Source organism: Bubalus kerabau, chromosome 10, assembly GCF_029407905.1.
Source record: "Bubalus kerabau isolate K-KA32 ecotype Philippines breed swamp buffalo chromosome 10, PCC_UOA_SB_1v2, whole genome shotgun sequence".
NCBI classification, from domain to species: Eukaryota; Metazoa; Chordata; class Mammalia; order Artiodactyla; family Bovidae; genus Bubalus; species Bubalus kerabau.
In genome coordinates this window covers 76,135,614-76,161,744 of record NC_073633.1, presented here as the reverse complement: position 1 = coordinate 76,161,744, position 26,131 = coordinate 76,135,614, and the positions used below count along the sequence as shown (strand labels likewise).

General features: G+C 40.5%; 1 protein-coding gene across 17 annotated transcripts in view; it reads right to left on the bottom strand.

Annotated features, from left to right (window-relative positions):
* The window catches only part of LOC129621605 (potassium channel subfamily K member 5-like), a 382,936-nt gene that overhangs the window by 95,295 nt on the left and 261,510 nt on the right, over positions 1-26,131 (bottom strand). For 6 of the 17 annotated variants that reach the window (XM_055538217.1, XM_055538218.1, XM_055538219.1 and 3 more), the window contains 2 exons: positions 17,330-17,458; positions 11,376-11,404 (listed from right to left, as the gene is read on the bottom strand). The exons of 2 other annotated variants lie outside the window; for them this stretch is intronic. In XM_055538217.1, the coding sequence (XP_055394192.1) occupies positions 11,376-11,404; positions 17,330-17,458 (158 nt within the window). Of the gene's footprint in view, positions 1-10,684; positions 11,107-11,375; positions 11,405-17,329; positions 17,459-26,131 lie in introns of those variants that run through there. 9 more of the 17 variants (XR_008699503.1, XR_008699514.1, XR_008699526.1 and 6 more) reach the window with 5 other exon arrangements.

The window sequence follows — 26,131 nt, the reverse complement described above, 5'->3', positions numbered from 1 at the left end:
GGCTTTGTTATTTATTTATTTAAATACTTTTTTTTTAATTTTGGCTGAAGAAAATCAAATAAAGGAAGTCTGAGGAAAAACATCTCTCTCTGGGACCTCAGCTTCAGCTGTTTCTCCTTGTTTTAACAAAATCACTTTTGATTCTGATTTTTTTTGCTTCCAGAACCAAGTTGATTTTGAAATGTTAGGCGTCTTCCAGGACCCAAGACCCCAAGGAGTTAAACTGTCTGCCTATTATTTAGACCACCCACCTGCAGTAGATGTATGGTCTGTCCAAACTCCACCGAAATGCAAAAGCCTGACTCTGACTATCTCTCCAAACAGTGCCCAGGAGGGTTTGCTCCTCTTTAGAACTGCTGAGCTAGACAGGAATTTCACTCCTCTGGCCCAGTGTCTCTTGCAGGTGGGGAGGGAAAGGGAAATTAAGACACAAATTCCATTGCTGGTGAATAAATGTTGGACTCCAGAGACTAGTCTATCTAAAACTGGAGAACTGGGCTTCATATATGTATGTACTTGTGCTTCCATTCAAATGTTTCTTTTTTTTTTTAACATATAAGTTCCCATGAAAAGCATTTTCTTTTCAGTAGCATAATCAAATGTGAAATAAGAAAACTTCCATGTTGAAATTACTTTCAGGTCTTCTTTATGGGTCATGCAAGCAAAACACTCATATTACTTTGTATTCAAATCCATTTTAAAAATAAAAGCTTGATGCCTCATCTTATTCACCACATGACTTTTGACTATGTCCAAAAGAGTGGATCCACTCAGACTTTGGCACTACCGGTGGCATTTAAAAGGATGGAAGACAGTGTAAATGTGGTAGGCAGAATTATAAGAATGGCCCCTAAAGATTCTCACCTTTGTGTGATTCCCTCCCCTGTGAATGTGATGGGATATCACTCCTGTGATTATGTCACACTGCATGGCAAAAGGGCTTTTGCAGATGTAATTAGGGTTGCTAATTGTTTGGCCTTAAAACGGAGATCACTTGGTGAACTAGGTCTAATTACATGATGCCTTTAAAGACAGAGAATTTTCTCTGCTGGTGGCAGATGAGGAAATTAGGTTGCCAGCATAAGAACTGGACACACCATCACTCGTGTGGAAATAGAAGGGCCACGTGATGAGGAATGGGTGCAGCCTCTAGAATATGAGAGTAGCCCCAGCTGGCAGCCAGGGCTGGGGCTGGATTCCCCGACAGTCCACATGGCTTAGGAGTGGATTCTTCTCCCACAGCCTCCAGCTAAGAACTTAGCCAACCCACAGAACCTCAAAACTGTGAGTAACAGATGGGTGTTGCTTTTAGGTCACTGAAATTGTGGTCATTTATTTGGCAGCAGTAGAAAACTCATACAAAAGGAGATGAAGGGGGTCTTGAAGGGGATGAAGAGCCCCACAGGCATTCAGAGTCATAACGGCATTCCTGGAACAAGCATCCTCCTTTCAAGGAGAGGAGACGCCTAGGCTGGGAATAAAGTTAGAGCAGATGGATAAATTCTGAAGTAATTCTTAATATGTTATTTTATAACCATGTCCCATCTGCTGTTTTTGAATCCACTTCTCAGAATCCACTCCTCCACTCCAAACCCACAAGGAGGACAAGGAGATTGGTGAGCCTCCTTGACCAGGCCAGCATCATACGGTGGCAGCAGCTTGGGCACATGTGTCCCTTCCTGTCCTGCGAGTATCCCTTCACCTTTCAGGAAGTGAGGGCTACGAGAGTGTATTTTCTTGGACACCTGCTCTTATCACACCATTCATTAGTCCTGACTGGCTCCTCCAGCCCCACTAAACAAGCTGCCCAACCACCTGTTAGTTGAAGGGTCATTTTCTCCTCTGCCCAAAGAGGCAGAAAGCAGGGTGGTCCAGAGAGGTCCTTACTTGGAAGTTCTTTACTAGACAATTGTAAGTTACTCCCAGGGAAAGCTGAGATGAAGGACCAGGGGTTCCAAACAGAAAAACAGCAAGAGTAGCCAAAAAGAAGGAGCTAGAAAAATAAATAAGAGATGTTGAGAGAAAAGTAAATATATAGACTGGTCCAACTTAATTTTGTTGGGAAGACTTATGCTGGCTTGAGTCATTTTAAGAAATTAGATATTAACCTATGAGATCTGGCTCTTTGATCTCATTTATCATTCTGAAATCTCATCCATTCGAATGTTGGTCTTTTCTTCTCAGTCTTATTGTGTTGATTTCTCTGCAGTACTGTCACTCTCTCTTAACTTCTTGAAACTGCTCTCTTAGCTTTTCTGACACTAGCCTCTCCTGCTTTTTCTACTATATCTCTGCCTTCTTCTCTTTCTCTTTTTTAAGATCATGTACCTCCACTCACCCTAAAAACTGGTATGTCCCAATGACTCATCCTTGACCACCTTCTCACTCTTCCATTCATCCTAGGTTATTTCATTCACTCCTTTGGCTTGGTTTCAACACCCACATATGCTGATGATTTCTAAATGCCTATCCGAATCCATTCCTATGCCTTGAACTCTAGAGATGTGCATACCACTGTCTCCTGGACACCGCAATTTGGATGTTTCCATTAGCACCTCTTTGGGATTGGAATGAAAACTGACCTTTTCCAGTCCTGTGGCCACTGCTGAGTTTTACTGTTCATGGGGTTCTCAAGGCAAGAATACTGAAGTGGTTTGCCATTCCCTTCTCCAGTGGACCACATTCTGTCAGACCTCTCCACCATGACCCGCCCATCTTGGGTAGTCCCACGGGCATGGCTTAGTTTCATTGAGTTAGACAAGGCTGTGGTCCTAGTGTGATTAGATTGGCTAGTTTTCTGTGATTATGGTTTCAGTGTGTCTGCCCTCTGATGCCCTCTTGCAACAAAAGTCTGTCTAGTCAAGGCTATGGTTTTTCCAGCGGTCATGTATGGATGTGAGAGTTGGACTGTGAAGAAAGCTGAGCATCGAAGAATTGATGCTTTTGAACTGTGGTGTTGGAGAAGACTCTTGCGAGTCCCTTGGACTGCAAGGATCCAACCAGTCCATTCTAAAGGAGATCAGTCCTGGGTGTTCTTTGGAAGGACTATGCTAAAGCTGAAACTCAAACACTTTGGCCACCTCATGCGAAGAGTTGACTCATTGGAAAAGACTCTGATGCTGGGAGGGATTGGGGGCAGGAGGAGAAGGGGACGACAGAGGATGAGATGGCTGGATGGCATCACTGACTCGATGGACGTGAGTCTGAGTGAACTCCGGGAGTTGGTGATGGACAGGGAGGCCTGGCGTGCTGCGATTCATGGGGTCGCAAAGAGTCGGACACGACTGAGCGACTGAACTGAACTGATTGGCACCTCTAACTCAACATATCTGTTCCCCAAATCATGTTCTTTTTCCTTAATCACTTATCTGGTTTAATAATAACATCATGTACCAAATATTAACTATAAACTACCTACTGTGGGTGTCAAATTCTCATTCTTGTGTCATAAGAACCAAGTTACTTAGGTGAATAATAAATAGTTAACTACTAATGAGGAATAGTCAACCAATTATTCCTTAGCTTCAGGAAAAATAAAATAAAATAAATATAGCAAGACAAGAAAAGTCCGGTTCATTAGCTGGTAGGGATATAAGTGAACAGTCTTTCCCTGATCACGTCTATATGCCACCAGGACCAGAGCTTTCACAGGGAAACCTGCTTTAGATGAGGCGCAGTCTGGTACTGACAGGATAATCCTCTTCTAAAAATTATCTCAACCTAATCATAGGAGCTCACGCTTCTCCCTAAACTATAAAAGCTCAGTCCTTTGATGATTCTAAGCCAGGATCCTGGCAGTTCCCTTACTTGAGGAGCTAACTCGCTAATAGCTTTAGCTTCCTATTAGGAACTAGCATTTTCTGGAACAAACAGCCTATAGAGAGGGCTTCCCCCACTGCTTCAGGTCCACTTGTCCTTATTTCTTTCACACAAGCCAGGAAGATAATTTCCACATACTTCTTGTTATTATTCCATTTAATTATAATATAATCCTTCATATGCAAACATGAAAACAGCAATCATGTTTTATTCCAAGTTCTAATTGCATGTAGCAATCATGTGCTTTCACTAAATTATTTCCATCAAGCATACATTGCACCATTATTTCCAGTATGCCAAAAGACCCACCTGCAGTCTCCCACCCCCATCAGAAAAACCAATTCAAGTTTCACATATTGCTTTGCAGTTTCATATGGCGTCCCTCCCCTATAAACACACACACACACACACACACCTCTCTACATCTCAAATCTGTGTGAGTTCCTCTCCTCTGATACACTTTCCTTTCCTACCAGCATCAGACTTTGAGATGCTAAGTGTGCTCCCACCACTCCCCTTCTTTCTTTTGTGCATGGGGACATTATCAGCTGATTGTTCTCCTTACCCATTTCCTGTTCCTCTCCTCTAACATGTCAATTTCTGTTCCTCACTGGCAGAGCCCCTATTCCTCTCTTTTCTTCTTCAGTAACACCTAAACTAGCCTTATTAGCATCAACTAACAGTTAATCTTTCTTATTTTTTAAACAACAACAACAGAAATAAAGAATTTTTTTTAAAAAAGGCAAAAGAGCATTCATTTTCCTGTGTTCATGCTGAAGTTCATTTCTCACTTGAGGAATTGTGCATTCTTTTCCTTATTCCCCTCCCAACTCCCCTTTTACATCACATCATTGGAAACAAGCCTAGAAATTAGTTAAGCTATGTATATAAAAACGAAAGCTAGAGAAAGAAAACATGTGATAGTGAGGTGGTGAATTACTAAGCGCTGGAGTTAGCAAATGTTTGAATTTTTGCTTCTGCTCTTCAAAGTTTTGAGCTATTGGGTATATTCCAAGGTAGGGCTCAAGCTATTGCCAGAAGGGTCATCTCAGTAGGTTTTTCTTTTACTTTTTTCCAAAGATGTTATCAATCAAGCTTTCCCAAAGGCTCAAGGGCTATTAGCAAAGCAAAAGGGAGCCTCAGTGTCTCAAAGGCAGGATCACCATCTGCTGCAGGAAGCAGGAACTAAACCAAGCGGATTCGGCCTTGTACTGGGTCTCTGTGCTTTGAGAAAAAGCCTGAGAGAGCTCTGAAGACTTGAAAACACCCAGCATGACTTCACCATTAAAAAAAAAATCCTGGAGTCTTCCAGAAACATGAAGACAGGCTCAGTACTGTACAGCCAGGGGAGGCACTCCTCTGGGACTAGTTCGTGGAATTAATAAAAATGACTTTTGAGAAGTAGCTATCTCAGAACAATCAGGGACTTTCCCCCCTTTTTTCAGAGCTGAGCTGCATGCTCACTAGCCTTAAATGCAAAGGTTGACTATAAAATAAAAGAGAAAAAAAAGGTATGCTTTCTATGTGACCAGCTATCAATCTGCCTAGCCTGAGTGGGGATTCTTGTCCTAGCAGAGAGGTGGACTGTGTGTTTGTTGTGTTTGTTTGTTTTACTTTTTTAGTATCGCATTTTAGCCATTTTACTTGTGAAAGGCTTTGAAATTTACTAAGAAGGACAACCAATTACAGTCTAAGTCTGGGATTATGAATTCACTCTACTATTCAACAGATGCAAAAAGGCACACAGTCTCTCTCAGTATTGGTTTCCTGATTTATATAGTGAAAAAACAACAATCCTGCTTCAAGGCTGATTTCTTATTGTTATCACACCCCTGGTATAAATGTTAACCCCTCACAGGGAGCTATCCTATCCAAAGTGTCTCCCTCCAATCACATAACCACTTTCTATTATATTACCTAGTTTCAATTCCTTCCCCAAATTCTGCTTTTTTATTTGTTGAGTGTCTCCTTCAATTAGAATATAAGCACTCTGAGAGTAAGGACATTTGTCTTTGATGATTCATTCAACAAGTATTGCTAAGTGGCTTCTGGTTGCCAGACACCATTCATGGCGATGGGGATGCATCAGTTAAGTACGGAATTAAAAAGCCTATTTTCTGATAGAACAGTCAGAGTCTTGACAAATAAGCAAAGAATATATAATGCATCCAGTGGTAACAGAGGCTTTGAAGAAGGATAAAAAAAGGTCGCAAAGAGTCGGACATGACTGAGCAACTGAACTGAACTGAACTGAAAGAAAGGTAAGGGCTTCCCAGGTGGCTCAGTGGTAAGAATCTGCCTGCCAATGCAGGAGACACAGGAGACATGGGTTCCATCCCTGGGTCAGGAAGATTCCCCTGAAGGAGGAAATGGCAACCTGCTTCAGTATTCTTACCCGGAAAATTCCATAGACAGAGGAGCCTGGTGGGCTATAGTCCATCAGTTCGCAGAGAGTTGGACATGACTGAGTGACTGAGCACAAGAGGCAAAGCAGGGTAAAAGAATGAAATGTATAGTTCGGTGTAACTTATATAGGGTCATCAGGGAGGGTCTCTCTGAGTAGATCACATTTTAAAGGAGACCTGGAAGAAGTAAGTGAGCAAGACCTGCAGATATGTGGTGTATTCCAGAAAGTGGGAGTTCTTAGAGGAAAGCACCCGCTCCCCTTGGTTCCAAGAATAACAAGGGCTGTGTGCCTGGAACAATAAGTGAGGGGCCCGGAGGGAGAAGATGTAAAGGAAGCCCAGCTCATGGAAGAACATGTAGTTCATGCTAAAGACGTTTGATTTTAAGTGAGATGGAAACATGGGCTGGTTTGGGGTAAAGGAGTGACTTTTTGGTTTTTGAGTCTCACTATGCAGCTGCATGGAGAACAGATTGAATTTTTGCTTTGAATTGAATTTTTGAATTGACTGGAAGCAATGTGACCTGTAGAGGTTAAAACAATGATCCAGAGAAGAAATAAAGGTGCTTTGAAAGGATAGTACCAATGGTGGTAGTGAGAACGGCTTCAGTTCCAGATATATATTTTAAGGTAGAGGCCACAGGATTTCCTGACAGATTAAATGTGGGTGGGGATGGAGGAGAAGAGAGAGAAATCAAGAATGTTTCTCAGGTTTGACCTGAAAAACTAGAATAGAGATGAGGAGCTTACTTGAAGATAAGGTTAACAAGAGAAAGAGCAAGGCAGGATGAGGAGTTTGCTTTTAAACATACTAATAAACTTTGAGATACCTGTTAGAAATTCAAGTGGAAATGTTGAATAAGTTAGATATACTGACTCAGAAGTTCAAGGGAAGATATAGAGGCTGGAGATATAAATTTGGGCAACATCAGCAAATAGATAAAATTTAAAACCATCTCTTTCACCATTGTGTCTTTGATGCCCAACACAGTATAGATACTCAATAAATATTTGTTGAATGAATGAATGAATGGTATGAGGATCAAACAAGATAATGGGTATGAATGTGTTTTTCAAACTATAAATCCCTCTGTAAAGAAAAGGTCATACTCAATATTATAGTACAATTATCTTACAAACCTGGTGTGCTGCAGTCCATGGGACGCAAGGAGTCAGACGTGACTGAATGACTGAACAACAACAATCTTACAAACAGAAAACCTTTGAATGAGCAGTAAAGATTTAGCAAAAGTACAACTAGAAATCTTGCTTGTAACAGAAACAAACTCCAGATGGCTTCTTTCCTCCTCCCCCTTTTGATATTTGAAGTTGATACTGTCTTATACTATAATTAAGGGCAGTAAGGAACCATAAAAAACCTGAATGCTAGTGAAATATAGCAATTTTTTTTCAACAATGGCTCTTCAAGTTGTCAAGAAGATTTTCACAAATTTTCAAGCAGTTTCAGAAGGAATGTTTTTTAAAAGGTAATCCTAAAACTGTATGAGTTTTACACGGACTTTCCCACACTAGATCACTCCACAAATCTAAATCCAATTGGCATTATTTTGCACTAAATGAAAATAGCCTTGACTTCCTTACATCACAGCCCAATATTTTCATTTTTTAAAAATTTGCTCAAGGCAAAATACTGCCTTGGGGCTTAAGTAACCATCCTAGAAAAATCCTCTAGTAAATTTCACGTGATTGAAATTAAAAGTTGCAAGTTATATTTCCTCTATTGCTTACAGAAATATAACAGGGTTAAGGGTTTTCTGTTTACAAAAGCTGAATGTTGTAATATGAAGACTTGAATTTTTTCTTGGAGTAAGAAAGGGGATAGGTAGGTAGATGAATGGATAAGTGGATGGGTGAAATTATTTACAAAACAGTAAGAGTTATAGATGTAGAAAACAAACTTATGGTTACCAAAGGGAAAAGGGTAGGAGAGATAAATTGGGAGATTGGGATTGACATACACACTACTATTAATATATATAAAATAGATAATTAAGAAGAACCTACTGCTTGGCACTGGGAACTCTACTCAATACTCTGTAGTGATCTGTACGTGTGAAAAGAATCTAAAAAAAGTGGATATATCACTCTGCTATACAGCAGAAACCAACACAACATTGTAAATCAACTATACTCCAATACAATTCTTAAAAAATTAAAGCTACAAATTCTATTTCCTCTATTGCTTATGGAATTATAATAAGGTTAAGGGTTTTCTGTCTATGAAAGCTGAGAGTTGTGAGATAAAGACAGTTTTTCTTGGAGCAAGAGAGAGAATAGCTAGGTAGAGAAATGAGTGAATGGATTGGTGGTGGAATGGATATTGGATGAATAGAAGTGAGGGTTGGGAGAAAGAAAGGCAGGAAGATATAAAAGAATGAAGAGGAAAATAAGATATTCTGACTTTAACAAGGAGCCAAAATAATTCAATAAGATAGTCCTTTTAAAAATTGGCTGGTATAATTGATATCCCTATTGGAAAAATAAACCTTAATGCTAATTTCACATAATACCAGGTTCGATGCACGATACTGAATGCTTGGGGCTAGCGCACTGGGATGACCCAGAGGGATGGTATGGGGAGGGAGGAGGGAGGAGGGTTCAGGATGGGGAACACATGTATACCTGTGGCAGATTCATTTTGATATTTGGCAAAACTAATACAATTATGTAAAGTTTAAAAATAAAATAAAATTTTAAAAAAATACACAAAAATTAACTTGAAATGGATCACAGAAGTTAAGTGTAATAACTAAATCTACAAACTGTCTAGAAGAAAACATGGGATAAAATTGATGTTGATTCAAGCAAAGAGTGTTTAGGACACTGAAAGCATGAACTATAAAAGGAAAAATATTATATACTAAATTTCACCAAATTTTAAATATTTTTTGAAAATCACTAGCTATGGTTTTTCCAGTAGTCATGTATGGATGTGAGAGTTGGACCATAAAGAAAGCTGAGCAGCAAAAAATTGATGCTTTTTGAACTGGTGTTGGAAAAGACTCTTGAGAGTCTCTTGGACTGCAAGGAGATCAAACCAGTCAATCCTACAGGAAATCAGTCCTGAATAGTCATTGGAAGGACTGATGCTGAAGCTCCAATACTTTGGCCACCTGATGCGAAGAACTGACTCATTGGAAAAGACCCTGATGCTGGGAAAATTAAAGGCGGGAGGAGAAGGGGACGACAGAGGATGAAATGGTTGGATAGCATCACTAACTTGATGGTCATGAGTTTGAGCAAGCTCTAGGAGTTGATGGACAGGGAAGCCTGGGATGCCACAGTCCTTGGGGTCACAAAGAGTTAAGACACGACTGAGCGACTGAACTGATTGACTGAAGCCTCAGAAGGACAGAGTGAATACAGCAGATAAAAATATGTTAACAAATATTGGTCAAAAATATGCCAAATACACTGAAAAACATCAATCAACTGATCTAATCAGTTTAGTGAACTTCAAACAGATAAATACAAAGAAAACCAAAACAAGGCTCATTATAAACTGCTGAAGCCCAAAGAAAATAAGATATTCTGATAAAATATTTCTGACAAAATAAGATATTCTGCTATATTCATAGCAGTCAAAGAAAAAGTACACATTACATACAAAGGAACAATATTAAAAATTAGAGACAGGATAAGTCCAAAGAATAAAACTTTCAAATGCTAAAAACAACAAAAAAACAAACAATAGCAACAACAACAAAAAATCTTTCAAGCTAGAGTATTCACCCAATGGAAATATTCTTCAGAAAGGAAGGCAAAATGACATTTGCAGATAAATGAAAAGTGAGAGCATATGCTGGTAGCCAACCCGCACTGAAAGAAATGACAAATGAAGTTATTCCAGGTGAACAGAAATTATACCAGCCTTATAGGAGGAACGTAAGACACTAAAGACAGTAAATATGTGACTAGGTATAAAGGCCATTTTTAAATTAAATTTTTTAAAAGATAATGACTATGTAAAGTAAAATAACAACATTGTAACACATGCAACAGTTAAATATGCAAAATCAATAGTACAAAGATGTTGGTGCTGCTAAGTCACTTCAGTCGTGTCCGACTCTGTGCGACCCCATAGATGGCAGCCCACCAGGCTCCCCCATCCCTGGGATTCTCCAGGCAAGAACAATGGAGTGGGCTGCCATTTCCTTCTCCAATGCGTGGAAGTGAAAAGTGAAAGTGAAATCACTCAGTCGTGTCCGACTCTTAGGGACCCCATGGACTGCAGCCAACCAGGCTCCCCTGTCCATGAGATTTTCCAGGCAAGAGTACTGGAGTGGGGTGCCATTGCCTTCTCTGACAAAGATGTTAAGGATGGTAAATAGAATAGGTGAATATTGTAATTGCTAGAGCAACCACTAAAACAGAAAGAATACAAAAGTTGTAATTAAAAATCCAATAAAGGAGATATAATACAAGATGGAGAAATCGTTTATTAATCCAAAGTAAGGCAAGAAAGAAAGAATAAAGAACAGACAAACAAGAACCAAAGAGATTTATACCAATCATATCAATAATCATATTAAATTTAAATAGACTAAACATTCCAATTAAAGGCAGAGTTTGTCTTACTGAATAGAAAATCCCAATATATGCTATTTACAAATAAGGTACTTTATAAAGACACAGGTAAACCCCAAAAAGCACAAATTTTTGTATTAGAATGATAAAAGAAATATCTCTTCAAATCCTGCTGATGTTAAAAGGAATATGTCAGGACATTCATACTGAAACCTTAAAATCTAACATCATGACCCAGCTGGCTAAATGTTCATTCAGAGTAATGACCAAGAGTTAACATAAACCGTGGTTTGTGCTCAATAGTTCGTGTGTATCCTTTCAGTCTTCCCACAGCCCTGTAGGGTAGATATATTTTTGTTCATATTTTGTAGATAAGGAACTCAAGACTTACAGAGAGTAATTGACTTGCCCAAGGTCCTACACCTTGTTAAGAGCAGAGACACTTACTGGATTCACGTCTTGGGATTATTTTTAGTCTCAAAACTGTCTCATTAGAATGAATCTAAATGAATATATTATATTTTAAAGGAAGAACAATTTTTTTCTTCACTGAAACGATTTTATAGCCTGAAGGTCACGAAGGAAGAATGGAAAAGCTACTCACTGAATTGCTGCCACTGTTGCCATGGAAACCTGAAAAGAGATTACATACACATCAGTTTTACAACTCCATCTTTTAATAGGTGCAGAACATAACCACAGGCTGCTGATTCCTCATGGAAAACTCCCTGAAAAATCCATTTAATCAAAAACCTCCTCAGCTTTTTCTCTAACACAAAAATCCCAATTCACATAGTAAGTTGAACTTTGCCAGATAGGCGGATAATGATTCTCTTTTTCTGAACTGCTGCCCATCCTCTGCCTGTTAAGACATGAACCAAGACCAAAACAATTTTAAATAATACTGAAAAGCAAGAACAAGAGGTTACAGTGCATAGGATGCATCTGTCTTAAGGGCCAGATCAAGAGGTGCTGAGAGGGACATGTGGGCACGGATTTAAAGGAGTGGTAAATATCACTGAGATAAATAGGTAAACATAAATCAGTCTCTCCCAGACAACGGAGGCAGCATCCTTCGCTACAAACAAAATAAAATGCTTTTTGGCAGCACAGACCAATCACCGAGTATTTCTGTGATACTAAAGTATAGACGTATGTGTGTGTGTGCTAAATTGCTTCAGTCATGTCCAATTTTCTGCAACCCTATGGACTGTAGCTCATCAGGTCCCATTGTCCATGGGATTCTTCAGGCAAGAATACTGGAGTGAGTTGCCATGCCCTTCTCCAGTGGATCTTCCCAACCCTGGGATCAAACCCTCGTCTCTTACGTCTCCTGCATTGGCGGGCAGGTTCTTCACCACTAGCGCCACCTGGGAAGCCTGAAGAAGTACAGAAGTACACTGTCAACTAAAAGTCAGCGGTCACGGTAAGATGAAATTCTGAAACTGAATAAGACATAAGTCTGTTTACAAATAGTGATGTCCTTGCTTATCTAAACTTAGGCCAGTTAGTTAGCCTCTCTACAAACTGATTTAAAAAGTCATAAAAGAAAACTGAAACAAGACCAGTAGGTACAGAAAAGTAAGATATGATTTGCCTTATTTCTTTTTTCATGATGTTTGACTCAGGCTCAGTCCAGTAGAAATGATTTAGTAAATACCTTCTTTAGGATTTGTTTTGGTTGCAAATGGTAGAACCCCCAAAGTCACAACATAGAATTATGTTTTTGAACAACACAGAATTTTATTTCTCTCATATTTAAGTCTTCAGAGATCACTGAGAGTTGCTATGGCAGCTCTGCAATCATCAGAGACCCAGACTCCCCCTGGTTTGTCATCCCACTCTACTCTGCCTGTGACTTCCAACTCATGCTCCAAGGTGGCTGTTCCCACTGCAGCCCACATATTCACAACAGAGCCAGCATAAAGGAGAAAGGAGGGGCAGTCCCTTCCCCTTTAAGGACACCGCTCTCTACTTTCATTCACTTCCTACTTAATTCCATTGACCATGCCCCACATGACTTGGTCTACCCCTGTGTGCCACAGACAAGCAGAACTCAGAAACCACCAAAGAGGAAGGGGGCAGTTGTTCTCCACATGGTCCAGGGAACCATAGGAGTCAGAATTTGATGGATTCATTCATTTGTTCACATATTCATTCAAGACACAATTGTTAATCATATGGCATGTGTCAGATTCTAAGAAATAAGAAAGATAATATGACACATAAATCGATACATCATTTCAACACAGTGTGTCGGGAATCTCATAGAGGTAAAAATGAGCAAACTTTGTTGCATTCCAAGGAAAGTTTTTGAGGAAATTATCATAGAGGAAATGCCATGTAAAATAAGTTTTTAAAAAAATATATGACTTTGCCAACTATTCTGGTGGAAAAGAGTAGGGGCCTAGGGGGAGGGATGCAAAAGTCATTAGAGAGGGTTGGAAAAGAGGAGGCATTCCAGGCAGAAGGAAGAACAGATGCAAATGTGACAAAATATGGGAAAGCATAGCTTGCTGGGAGCTCTGTGCATTTCCACAGCGGGTGGGAAGGAAGATGGGAGCCAGCGAGGAGTGGTAGATGACATGGAGATGCAGACAGGCTGGAGAGCTTGAAATCATGCTGTGCTCACTGGAAAGCCACAGGAGAGGTCCAGGACTGTGAGGATCACAAAGAGTTTGTGTTTTGAACCATTAGTCTGGAGGGTGTATGGAAATGTGGGAGACAAATGGGCATAACTGAAAGCAGGAAAACTGTTCATTTATCAAGTATTTTCTAAGCACCAAGTCTGTGCCAGACCCTATGGCAAGTGCTAAGGATACCAAATGGAGTGCAACAGAAAGAGGAGCCCTTAAGGACCCACAGCAGAAGGGGAGACATGAACCAGTGTTTTAACAGTATTCTGTGATTTGTGTGACTGCAGGAAGGCAGAGGGTGACTTAACCTTACTAGAGAAATTTATTCTCCCAGTCTCTTGTCTGTGGAGCTATGCAAGGTCATCTGATCTCCACAGAGCTCTCGTGTTTTCCCTGTCTCTTCTAATGCTCTCACTTTCTCTTCCTCTCCTGGTTTCCAGAACCACTTCCTGCCCTTCCCCATTTGAGCATGAGAGCGTCACAACAACCCTCTACCTGTAGGGTGTTACACTATCCCTGTGGTCTCCCTGCACTGTGGCCTTTATAAATGGTCCTCTATTAAATTCTCAAATTACACAATAGGTGTGCCAACTGTTTCCTGCCAGGAATCTGACTAATATAATCACCATCCTCATTGATACTCCATTTCTTCCTAACTCTTGTGACTTTTCTGTGTAAACCGGAGCCCCCAATTTTCTAGGAGGAATGATCCAACCCCCAAGAGGTTCATAGCTCTTGGTGGATAGGTCAAAGGTCATAATCCGTTGTGCTCAGGTGAGTTCAGATGAGTAAAATTAAAATTTCTTGCTACCAAAAAGTTTCCAAATTAGTGGGAAAGAAAACCTTGTGAATAATTAACAGTAAAATCCACCTAACTAATCTTTGGCATACTTTCTGAGCATGGCATAGTTTAAGCAAGTAATCTAGATAAAATTAAAACCATTCTTTCCATGAGGAGATACTGGTCAAAGGGTATAAACTTCCAGTTATAAGATTAACACATTCTGGGGATCTAATGTATAGCATGGTGATTACAACTAATAATATTGTATTGTATACTTGAACATTGCTAAAAGAATAGATCTTAAATGTTCTCACTACAAAAAAGAAATGGTAATCATGTTATGGGACAGAGATATTACCTAATGCTAAGGTAGTAATCATTTTGCAATATACAAATGTATCAAATCAATACTGCTGCTGCTGCTGCTAAGTCACTTCAGTCGTGTGCGACTCTGTGCGACCCCATGGACTGCAGCCTACCAGGCTTCTCCGTCCATGGGATTCTCCAGGCAAGAACACTGGAGTGGGTTGCCATTTCCTTCTCCAATGCATGAAAGTGGAAAGCGAAAGTGAAGTTGTTCAGTCGTGTCTGACTCTTAGCGACCCCATGGACTGCAGCCTACCAGGTTCCTCCATCCATGGGATTTTCCGGGCAACAGTACTGGAGTGGGGTGCTATTGCCTTCTCCCCAAATCAACACTGGTACACCTTAAATTTACACACATTATATTTTAATTATATCTCAACAAAATCAGGAAAAACGGTTGCCCCCATCCCCCCACCCCATCCCCCCCCTCCCCCGCCCCCCGCCAAAAAAAAAAAAAAACTGGCTTAAAATAATCAAATGAAAACTCAGGCAAGCACTGGAGTTTGTGCAAGGCTACAAGTACTGGAGCTTATCCAAGAGGGAAGCAGGATTTGAGTTCAGTTCAAACTGCCTTCCACTTCCTATTTATTTTTTTACAGCTATTCAACAACAGCAGCGGGATTCCCTGGTGGGTCAGAGGTAAAAAAAAAAAAAAAAAAAAAAAATCCACCTGCCAATGCAGGAGACACAGATTTAATCCCTGGTCTCGGAAGATCCCACGTGCCATGAAGCAAGTAAGCCTGTGTGCCACAACTATTGAGCGTGTGCTTTAGAGCCCGGGAGCCACAACTACTGAAGCCCACGCACCCTAAAGCCCATGCTCCACAACAAGAGAAGCACCGCAATGAGAAGTCCGTTCACCGCAACCAGCGAGTAGCCCCCACTCAGCCCAACTATAGGAAAGCCTGTGCAACAACGAAGACCCAGCGCAGCCAAAACCAAATTAATTTGTATAAAATATATTAGCAAATTCATGTTTGTTCCACCCCATCTCTCTCCCATGCTAGAATTTCATATCTCAGAAACTGCTCGATAAACATCTGTTAAATGATTTTTTAAAAATCAACACTTCCAATTCCCCATTCTAGGGGAAAGGTATATTGTATATCCAAAGTGAGTGTTCAGTTCTAATCCAGTCAGGGTGGATCACAATACAAACATTTGGCACTCTGGAGGGAGAGGATATTTCCAGAGAAAGTGTACTGGTACAGGACGGGCAGACATCACTAAAAGCATCTATCGCAGCAGACGGTAGACCCTGTTAGTGCTCCTTTAAATGGATTACTTCCATAAGGCAGATGATGATGTGCCAAGAAAGACTGATTTAAAGCCTATCTTGTCATAAGGTATTCAAGTATTTTTTTTTAAGAGAAGGGATAACAGCGTATTTACAACTCAATTATATTTCTATTATTCTAGTTCTAGTCAAATTAGGCATTCCTTAGTTCCACAGTGATTTTTCACAGGGAGGGGTGTTGTCACACCTGCTACACAGCTGGGTCCAAGGACTGCCTGCATGCTCCCAGTATGCTCTGGGGTGAGTTTCCATGCCAACCAGTCTAGGAGTGTTTCCACCCTATCTACCCGCTCCAGGACAGACATTAATAGAATAGACATATATGAGGAAGAGTAAAAGACAGGTTGAATAAGTGTATGTAATTATTTTTGTAGCACTGAGGTCCTAAATTATTCCTTATGCTAGTCCCCTTTATAACACAAGATAATAGGAAACAGATTATGATGTCTTTCATGCTAAGTGCTCAGAGCTCTTTCAAATATGCTATCATATTATCCTCATAGCTTCCCTAAAAGATAAGAAAGGTCTTATTTTGCAGACTGGGAAACTAAGGCCAGAATGGTGAAACGTACATCTCACACATCCGGGATAAAGCAATTCCAGTGTTAGAATAAAATCCAAGAATACTACCTGTAAAATCTACATTTTCACCTTTTTTTCTCCCCTGTCTCCATTAGCTTTGAGCTCCAGAGCAAATCAATTCAATAAAATTTTGATTAAATATCACCCTCATTATAGTTAACTGTAAAAATAGCCAAAATGGTGGGGGTGGTTATTAGGGAGGAAAATTGGATAAACTATTAAAGAAAAAGCAGGTGAATACAAATTTGGGGTTACAGAAAACTAAATACAAATGTTTAACAAAGTATTTCACCTAAATTTTTCAAGGAAAAGAAATGACTTGGCTTTGATAAGACATATATGTGACTCAGAGAAACAATAATATGATATCAAATATGGCCAAGATTGTCAAGAGATACCTCAGGGACTGAGAGGGAAACTCAGGAAGAAGTGTTCAAAAGAAAAAAGGAAAAGAGTTAAAATGTTGTTAGCCCCTCATTTGTATACCTATGGCAGATCCATGTTGATATATGGCAGAAACCAACACAATATTGTAATTATTCTTCAATTAAAAATAATTTTTAAAAAAAGAAAGCTGGAAAAAAGAATATATTATAAAAGCCCAAATCTTATATTCTAAGAATGCATATAATAAAAGAGTTAAAAGCCAAAAAAAGTCAGCCTCTATTTCATCTTTTCTGCTGCTGCTGCTGCTGCTAAGTCACATCAGTCATCTTCGACTCTGTGCGACCCCCATAGACGGCAGCCCACCAGGCTCCCCCATCCCTGGGATTCTCCAGGCAAGAACACTGGAGTGGGTTGCCATTTCCTTTTCCAATGCATGAAAGTGAAAAGTGAAAGTGAAGTCGCTCAGTCGTGTCCGACTCTTCGCGACCCCATGGACTGCAGCCTACCAGGCTCCTCCGCCCATGGGAGTTTCCAGGCAAGAGTACTGGAGTGGGTTGCCAGTGCTTCTCCATCATCTTTTCTAGAGACTGTATTTAGCCTCAACAGCCTTAGGGAGAGGAGATCAGGAGAGCAACCTGTGAAGGGATAAAAAGATGTAAGCGGAAGACACACTAAATCCTGTTTAAGTGCTGACTCCATTGTCTTAAACACCTCAAGATTCATCTCATCTCCATACTCCATACAAAAAGCTACAAACAAAAGAGACAGTATTCTAGCCAGTAAATGCAGAAATGCCAGAATGTAATTTTATGCCCCTAATGTTTGTCCAAAATAAAAATTAATCACTTCAAAAGCAAGTCAAATGTTCACAGCCAGTGATAAGTTAGTGTTAGATGCTTCCTGCACCCAGAGATTTGGGTATCCAGAATACTTATTCTGGACTCAAACACACATACACACACATTTATATTTGTTTCTTCCCTCTCTTATTCTCTTATCATACAACATAAGATGTCAACTTTATATCCCAGTATTTAAGTGTTGTTAAGTTTGCATCATATTTCAGTTACGGGATATCAAAAAGAGTAATCATGACTCAACAATTTACCTCCTCTTCTGGGTGAGGCATTAGCGCATTTTCAGTTTGCAGGATAGTTGTATTATGTTAGGTGGAATTACGACCTTGTCCCTGTCTTTATTTGGAGGTTAAGTATGGTCTACCGAGACGTGTATGAGTGCCAAGTTGACAAGAAGTGGACTTGTGATGAGTAATTTTATATGTTAAGATAACTAGGCCACTAAATGCTCAAATATCTGGTTAAATACTTCTGGTTGTGTAGGTGAGGGTATTTCTGAAAGAGATTAACATTTGAATTGGTAGAGTAAAGCAGACTGCTCTCCTCAATATGGGTGGGTCTCATCCAGCCCATTGAGGGCTAGTGTGGGGGAGAGCTGATCTCCCCACACTTCTCAGATTCTGAAAATGGCAATCTCACTCACATGACTACACCTTATGTCCAGAATCTTCTTGGCCTGGAACTTAGGAAATCCCTCAGGAAACCTCTTTGTTCCTTAGTACCAAGCCTAGGAAATTTCCATTGCTTGTTTGCCTTGGGGCAATGAGCCCAGACAACCCTGTCCCCCCACCTCAACCCCAACCCCCCCACCCCCCCACACCGTCCCCTTCCATTCCCAAGGAAGAGAGCAGGGCTCTGGAGTGAGGCTTAAGAAATTCAGATCCAGGCCCACAGTGAGCATTTTACTGACAGATAGCACTTACAATGACTGATCACAGGCAATGTAATTCATATATCTCTCTGACCTTCTGTGTTCTTATGAGCAAACTATGAATATTAACAATACCAATTTCATAGGGCTATAGTGAGCATTATATTATTATATATATTATTGTCAGGGCTTCCCTGGTGGCTCAGACGGTAAAGCGTCTGCCTGCAATGTGGGAGACCAGGGTTTGATTCCTGGGTCGGGAAGATCCCCTGGAGAAGGAAATGGCAATCCACTTCAGCACTCTTGCCTGGAAAATCCCATGGACGGAGGAGCCTGATAGGCTACAGTCCATGGGGTCGCAAAGAGTTGGACATGACTGAGCAACTTCACTTCACTTCACTTCATCAGTTCAGTTCAGTTCAGTCTCTCAGTCGTGTCCAACTCTTTGCGACCCCATGAATTGCAGCATGCCAGGCCTCCCTGTCCATCACCAACTCCCAGAGTTCACTCAGACTCACGTCCATCGAGTCAGTGAGGCCATCCAGCCATCTCATCCTCTGTCATCCCCTTCTCCTCCTGCCCCCAATCCCTCCCAGCATCAGAGTCTTTTCCAATGAGTCGACTCTCCACATAAGGTGGCCAAAGTACTGGAGTTTCAGCTTTAGCATCATTCCTTCCAAAGAAATCCCAGGACTGATCTCCTTTAGAATGGACTGGTTGGATCTCCTTGCAGTCCAAGGGACTCTCAAGAGTCTTCTCCAACACCACAGTTCAAAAGCATCAATTCTTCAGCACTCAGCTTTCTTCACAGTCCAACTCTCACATCCATACATGACCACTGGAAAAACCATAGCCTTGACTCGACAGACCTTTGTTGGCAAAGTAACATCTCTGCTTTTCAATATGCTATCTAGGTTGGTCATAACTTTTCTTCCAAGGAGTAAGCGTCTTTTAATTTCAATCCACACCAAGTTCTGGTTTGGTGCCTAGAACATAGCTAACACTCAATAATTTTTAGCTATTTATGAAAACAAGTCCTGAGAAGTCTCTCACCGAGGAAACTGCTCATCAGACAGACCTTCCTCTAACACTCAAGGAGGGTAAACACAGAGGAGGGCAAGAAAAAACAACAACTGGAAAATGGTGAGGCTGTGAAAGTGGCCAGTTAGGAGGGGCCTATTACATAGTCGCCTAAAGCATATATTAATATTAAGGGTCTCTGAACAGAAAGGAGTATACTGTACATAAAAGAGTTGAATGGGCACAGTTTAAACTTCTTAGGAAAAATCTAAGAAGGGACGTATTAAGCATATTCATAAAAATAGACAGATTTTGTAAATATACTTAATTAAATGAAAGATTTGCACTGAAAACTAGTCTTTTCCCAAGCTTGTTAGAGTAGAAAATCAATGATGCTTTAACAAATTTAGAGTGTTGCTTTTATAGGGTGGACAGCTAGGAGACCTGAACAACTGAATACGAGCAGTAAATCTATGCCACATTCAGATCTCAAGCCGAGCTAATGCTTTTTTAGGTGATGAAAAAGTAGATTTTGTGGAAGAATTCAAGAAACATAAATGACATGTTTAAAGTATTCCAGTGTATTTAAAAAAAAAAAAAGATTTATTCTTTGCTGCTTTCAGAGCAAGAATAATCTCTTCCTTATGTCTCTGGTTCACTCTGCTTTCCCTTTTTAGCATGTTGCCCTTCAGTTGACACACAAAGACATTTCTAATGTGCCATAAACATAGACATTCCCCATGCAGTATAATGATAAACTAGCTGTTACGAAGAGTTTAGAAGCCAGACAGAGCGTTCCTACATATCTAACCCAAGTTATTTTCTGTGGCTTAACATATTTTCAATAGCAGTTCAACCACATGCTTAACTCTAACATAGGATTCCTTTCACCAGCTATAGAAAAAAATAATCAAAGAGACTATTGCTTCTGTGGAAGTTCTTGTACATGACTCCAGGGGAATTATTCTTTCCATCATTCCAGCATGCTTTATGAGGTTGTCCCAACTTGGTTGCCCTAAAACCCCAATATATACAACCCTGTGTGCACACAGTCATGGAGGCTGGAAGAGTCCCAAGAGCCTCAGAAAGACAAGAAAGAATACTTAAAAGCCCTGAGACCATTACTTATTCTGCAGAACATCTAAACAAGTGAAGGATTTCCTTTCCTAGTCCTCACTATCCCAGTCTTATCCAAAGTACCATTTCCCAAAACAGAAAGTCATCATTCTTAAGACCTTCTGAATATCCTCTGCCCTTCCACCTGGATCAGCAAGCTTCTGAGCAAGGAGATAGTTGGCAAAATGCCAGCAGGGAGGGCCTGGAGACAGGAAACAGCCAGCATGCACTTTGGTCTTAGCCTACTGCTGCCTCATTGTGTGATTAAGAGTGGATTTAAGGCAGAATGCACTATGTTTAAATTCCGGCTCCACCTATTGTTAACTCTGAGAACTTGGGCAAATTATTTAACTTTTCAGAGCCTCAATTCTTCATCTATCCACTAAGGATAATAATACCCCATCTTTGAGTTTGGGAAAAATTAAATAATTTATGTAAAGAATTCAATAAGCACATTAACTGTTGTTATAAACTGTTACTTTGGAGACGCAGTCTGACGTTCTCCCTGCTCAGCATTCCTTCATTCATTTTACTGACACATCTCAGGAGAGAAATCCATCCACAGGGTCCCATCAGCCACTTCCATGAGAACCCGAAGGGCAAAGAACATGCAAATTTCCAAATTTGAGGAAACTAGTGCAGTTAAAGAAACCCATCTCCTTCTGTTCCCAGATTATTTTTCTTGACCCCTGAGAATTATTCCACCAGGTTGCTTGGCTCCGTCACTTGAAAACTACCAAGAAAGTCAATCAGTAATTTATGTGAGATAAATTACCAATAAACACATTAAAAAGTTTAACCTTGTGCTGTGTTGTGCTAAATCTTACTACCGATTAAAAGAATTAAAATTAACCCATAATACCATTACACCTATCCAAACTGTAAACAGTTTTTCAATGATAATATTGAGTTTAGGTGTTATAATGATAATATTCATCACTCCACTTGTTTAGATGTTAGCAGCAGCAGTATGAGATACCCTGATAAGAATGCAAATTTCTGGAAAGTATTTTATTAAATGTATTAAGACTCCCCCAAAAAAGTTTATATCTTTTGACCCAATAATTCAACTTCTGAAAGTTACCCTAAGGAGATACTCAGAAATGCAAACAAAAATGTGCAAAAGTATTATTTTAACAGACAAGAAATAAAAAATAGCATAAATGCTCAACAATAAGGAATTGTATAAATTATAATAACTCAATACAACAAAATACCATGCATCTGAAGGAGGAAACAGACAGAATAGGCTCTATCTTGAAAGCAGGACTCCATCTTGGGCCAGACTGTGGACCTTGAGTTATATGCCCAGTATCTATGGAAACGACGCACCAATTGGAAAACCAGACCCCCGCCCCCCCCCCCACCCCCATGGAAGAACCCCAGGGCTTGTACCTAGACTCTCAGTCGCCTAAAAGAATACCCTAATTATCTGTGTAACTGAATAGAATCATAAATTCTATTATGCTTATTGGGGTATGACCACAGGCCTATTGATAATTTTCCACTGTTAACTACCTAGGCTTAAGGCATATGAATGCCTTAAGTTAACTTTGATTGTATCTTTCTTTTCCTTTGTTCAGACTAGTTTTCAGGGAATTTGGGGAGGTGGGTTTGGGCACAGACACTTAGGGTATATCAGTTCAGTTCAGTTCAGTTCAGTGGCTCAGTCGTCTCCAACTCTTTGCGATCCCATGAATCCCGGCACGCTAGGCCTCCCTGTCCATCACCAACTCCCGGAGTTCATGCAGACTCACATCCATTGAGTCAGTGATGTCATCCAGCCATCTCATCCTCTGTCGTCCCCTTCTCCTCCTGCCGCCAATCCCTCCCAGCATCAGAGTCTTTTCCAATGAGTCAACTCTTCGCATGAGGTGCCCAAAGTACTGGAGTTTCAGCTTTAGCATCATTCCTTCCAAAGAAATCCCAGGGCTGATCTCCTTCAGAATGGACTGGTTGGATCTCCTTGCAGTCCAAGGGACTCTCAAGAGTCTTCTCCAACACCACAGTATATAAGGTTTCACAAAAACTGGTCGGGGTCCTTGGCTAAGAGGAGACTCTGCCTTGGGCTCACCAGTGTAATAAACTGCACTCCACTATCTGCATTGTCCTTCTGAGTGAGTTTGTTTCCCGGAATGCATGGCTACAACACATCCATTAAAAATAATGTTTTCAAAGAATATTTGATGACATGGGAAAGCCCTTGTAATATAATGTTATTTAAAAAATTAGGTATAAAACTTCTAAACATGTAGAGAAAATTACTGAAAGGAAATATGGTTAAAATGTTAACAATAAATATGTATAATGATGGAAGGAAGAAAAGTATTTTCTTTTGTATAATTTTTATGGTTCAAATTCTCTGTTATAAGCATGCAATTTCATTTACAATTAGATTTTTGTGTCTCTGAATTTAGGGCATGCCAATCCACTCTAGTATTCTTGCCTGGAGAATCCCATGGACAGAGGAGCCTGGCAGACTACAGTTCATAGTGTGTCAGAGAGCTGGAAATGAACTTAGGGACTTAGCACGGCTGCATGCAAAGGGAGCCTTCTAAAGAAACAAATCCTTAGCCCCAGAGAATCACTCTACTCTAAAGTCATTGCATTAATGCTTCTTGGCAGTGGATGAGATATTTGTGATAGACAGTCTTAATCCTTCTTCACTTTACCCTACATCAGTCATAGTAGGAGGGGAGCCTCACAGGTGGCCTTCGGCTAAACACTAATGGGAAAGTAACAAAGTAGCTGAGATCAAGCAGGCATAGCTGCTTCCATCAGAGACCAGGCTCTGGTCAGCAGGCTGTCACTGAGTCAGTTGCAATAATAGTGATTTATTTCTGTACAAACAATAGGCTGTGGCTCAGAGGTTAAAGCGTCTGCCTGGAATGTGGGAGACCCGGATTCGATCCCTGGGTCGGGAAGATCCCTTGGAGAAGGTAATGGCAACCCACTCCAGTACTCTTGCCTGGAGAATCCCATGGAGGGAGGAGCCTGGTAGGCTACAGTCCATGGGGTCGCAAAGAGTCGGACACGATTAAGCGACTTCATTTTCATTTTCATGCAGTCAATCCACATCGCTATGAAGGTGAAGAAGTCCACAGTCTGAGAATATTTTCAAACCAGACTTTCTGCGGAATGGCGTGATCTTAAAAGAGAATCATGGCAGAATAAATGTGGTTCTTTGAAGTCATCCTTTGATTCACTATAAAGTCATGGCCCAAGATGTAAAGGACAAAAGAGATACATATTATGCGAGACTTCATGACTTACGAAGGCATGTTCTACCAACTTTGTGAGATGGTTGCACTGTTCATTGCTATTATGTAATACTCACAGAGTATTCTATTATTCTGGGGTATCTTGCCAACAATAATTAGTAATTTTTCACATCACTCTGAAGAGGAAGGTCAATATTATTATCATTACCCTCTGAAATATATAAGAACATTATGAAAGCTGACGCCACAGCAGTCAATGGCAAAGCCAAAAGGAAACTTATTTTCTGGCTCCTTGATTAGCAGAAGTTTCACAGAATACAGAATTTTCCTACTACTAGAAGGAAAAAGAGAATTATTTATCCATGGAGTCAATAAGTTGGTTGTGATTTGCTCTCATCTCAAATAAAAATTGTTGTGTATTCTTTTGATTATACTTAGTTACAAGTAGTAAGTTCCTTCTTTGGCTTTCCTAGGAGGGTCTGGCCTCTGGATCTTAGCTTCTTCTGATTATTCGGGTCCACAGCACTTGCTGCACTAGTCATCTATTAATGCATAACAAATTACTCCCCAAATTTAGCAGCTTAAAAAAAAATATTATCTCACAGTTTCTGAGGGTCAGGAATTGCGAGTGGTTTAGCTGGGTGGTCCTGGCTCAAGATCCCTCATGAAGTTGTACCAGGCTGTCAGCAGAGACTGTGGCTGTCAGTTATCTGAGAGCCTAACTAGGGCTGAGATTGCTGGTGGAGGCCTTAGTTCCTTGATGGCTGTTGGAAAAAGTCTCAATCTTTGCCCTGCGGGGCTCTTCATGGGGCTTCTCACAACATGGCATCTGGCTTCCCCCAGAGTGAATGACCCAAGACAGAGCAAGATTGCAAGACAGCAACCAAATGAAAGTCTTTAACAACCTGTTCTTGAAAGTGACATCCCATTTATGAGTGTGTTGTGTGTTCAGTTGTGACCCCATGGACTGCAGCCCACCAGGCTCCTCTGTCCATGGGATTTTTCAGGCAAGAGTACCGGAGTGGGTTGCCATTTCCTCTTCCAGGGGATCTTCCTAACTCAGGGATCAAACCTGTGTCTCTTATGTCTCCTGTATTGGCAGACAGATTCTTTACCACTGCACCGCCTGGGAAGCCCACTGCATCTATCATATTCTTTGGGACCCGTGGACCAACTCCTGTAAAATGTGGAAGGGAACCATACAAGGTACAGGGAGGGATTGCAGGCAGCCATTTTGGACGATGCTTACCACAGCTTTTAAAAAAAGTGTGATTTGTTTTTTTAGCCAATGATTTCCTCTTGTCTCAGTGGCAGTAAGGTTTTTCACATTCTTCTATATCCTAACCAGCAGCAGGATGATAAACAAGGAAATGCACTTAAGTACCATCTTCCAAAATAACTCTGTCATAACTTAAATTTTTAAAATTCAAATAAATTTTTGATCCTTTTTACTAGTTTTACTGACCATAAGATAGTGACTCTGTCACATTGGTATCATTAGAATTTTTGGTATGTTTTTCCTGAATTGAATTTCCAGGAGAAAACAGTAACATTATTCCAATAGTAAAAGCTGCTTGAAAGACTAGAATGGAAATAAAATATAGCAATTAAGACCCACCTCAGCCTGTGTGCAAATCCTAGTTCTGCCTTCACGAGCTGCTTGACATTGGAGAAACTGAGCCTCACAGTGTCAGTTTCCTCATCTAAAAAATGAGTACACAAATAGGAGCAATCTCTGAGCTCTGTGGCACGAAAATCAGGAAGGTACTCAGGCAACTGTGATCACTGTCAATAATGACATTTTTGTGTTTCTACACAGTACCCACATGGGGCAAAAGGTGCTTTGGGGAATTTTTCCCAAAGACCTCATTCACTTCTCTCCTTTCACTGTAAGGCAGTCATTTAGTCCTTTTTTGCTCTTTGTAGAAGGCAGATGTTTCTTCAGAGATTCCATATTTTTAATGTTTAAAGACTCTGGAGCAGCAAGGGAAAGGAGTGAACAGGTGTTTTATTTAATTTTTAAAATTAATTTCGGGGCTCTGTTGGGCAGAGTCAGATATTCTGAAGCTAGACTGCTGTGAACTTTGCAAGTTGTTTCCCCCCTTTGCCCTATTCTGGGCCCCACACCCAGAACTGAGTTGATATGTGACCTGAATTGAGCTGGCAGCTTTCCTGTGCACAGCTAGGATGTGAAGCTCCCAGGAGAGGGAAGGTGTCTAGAGT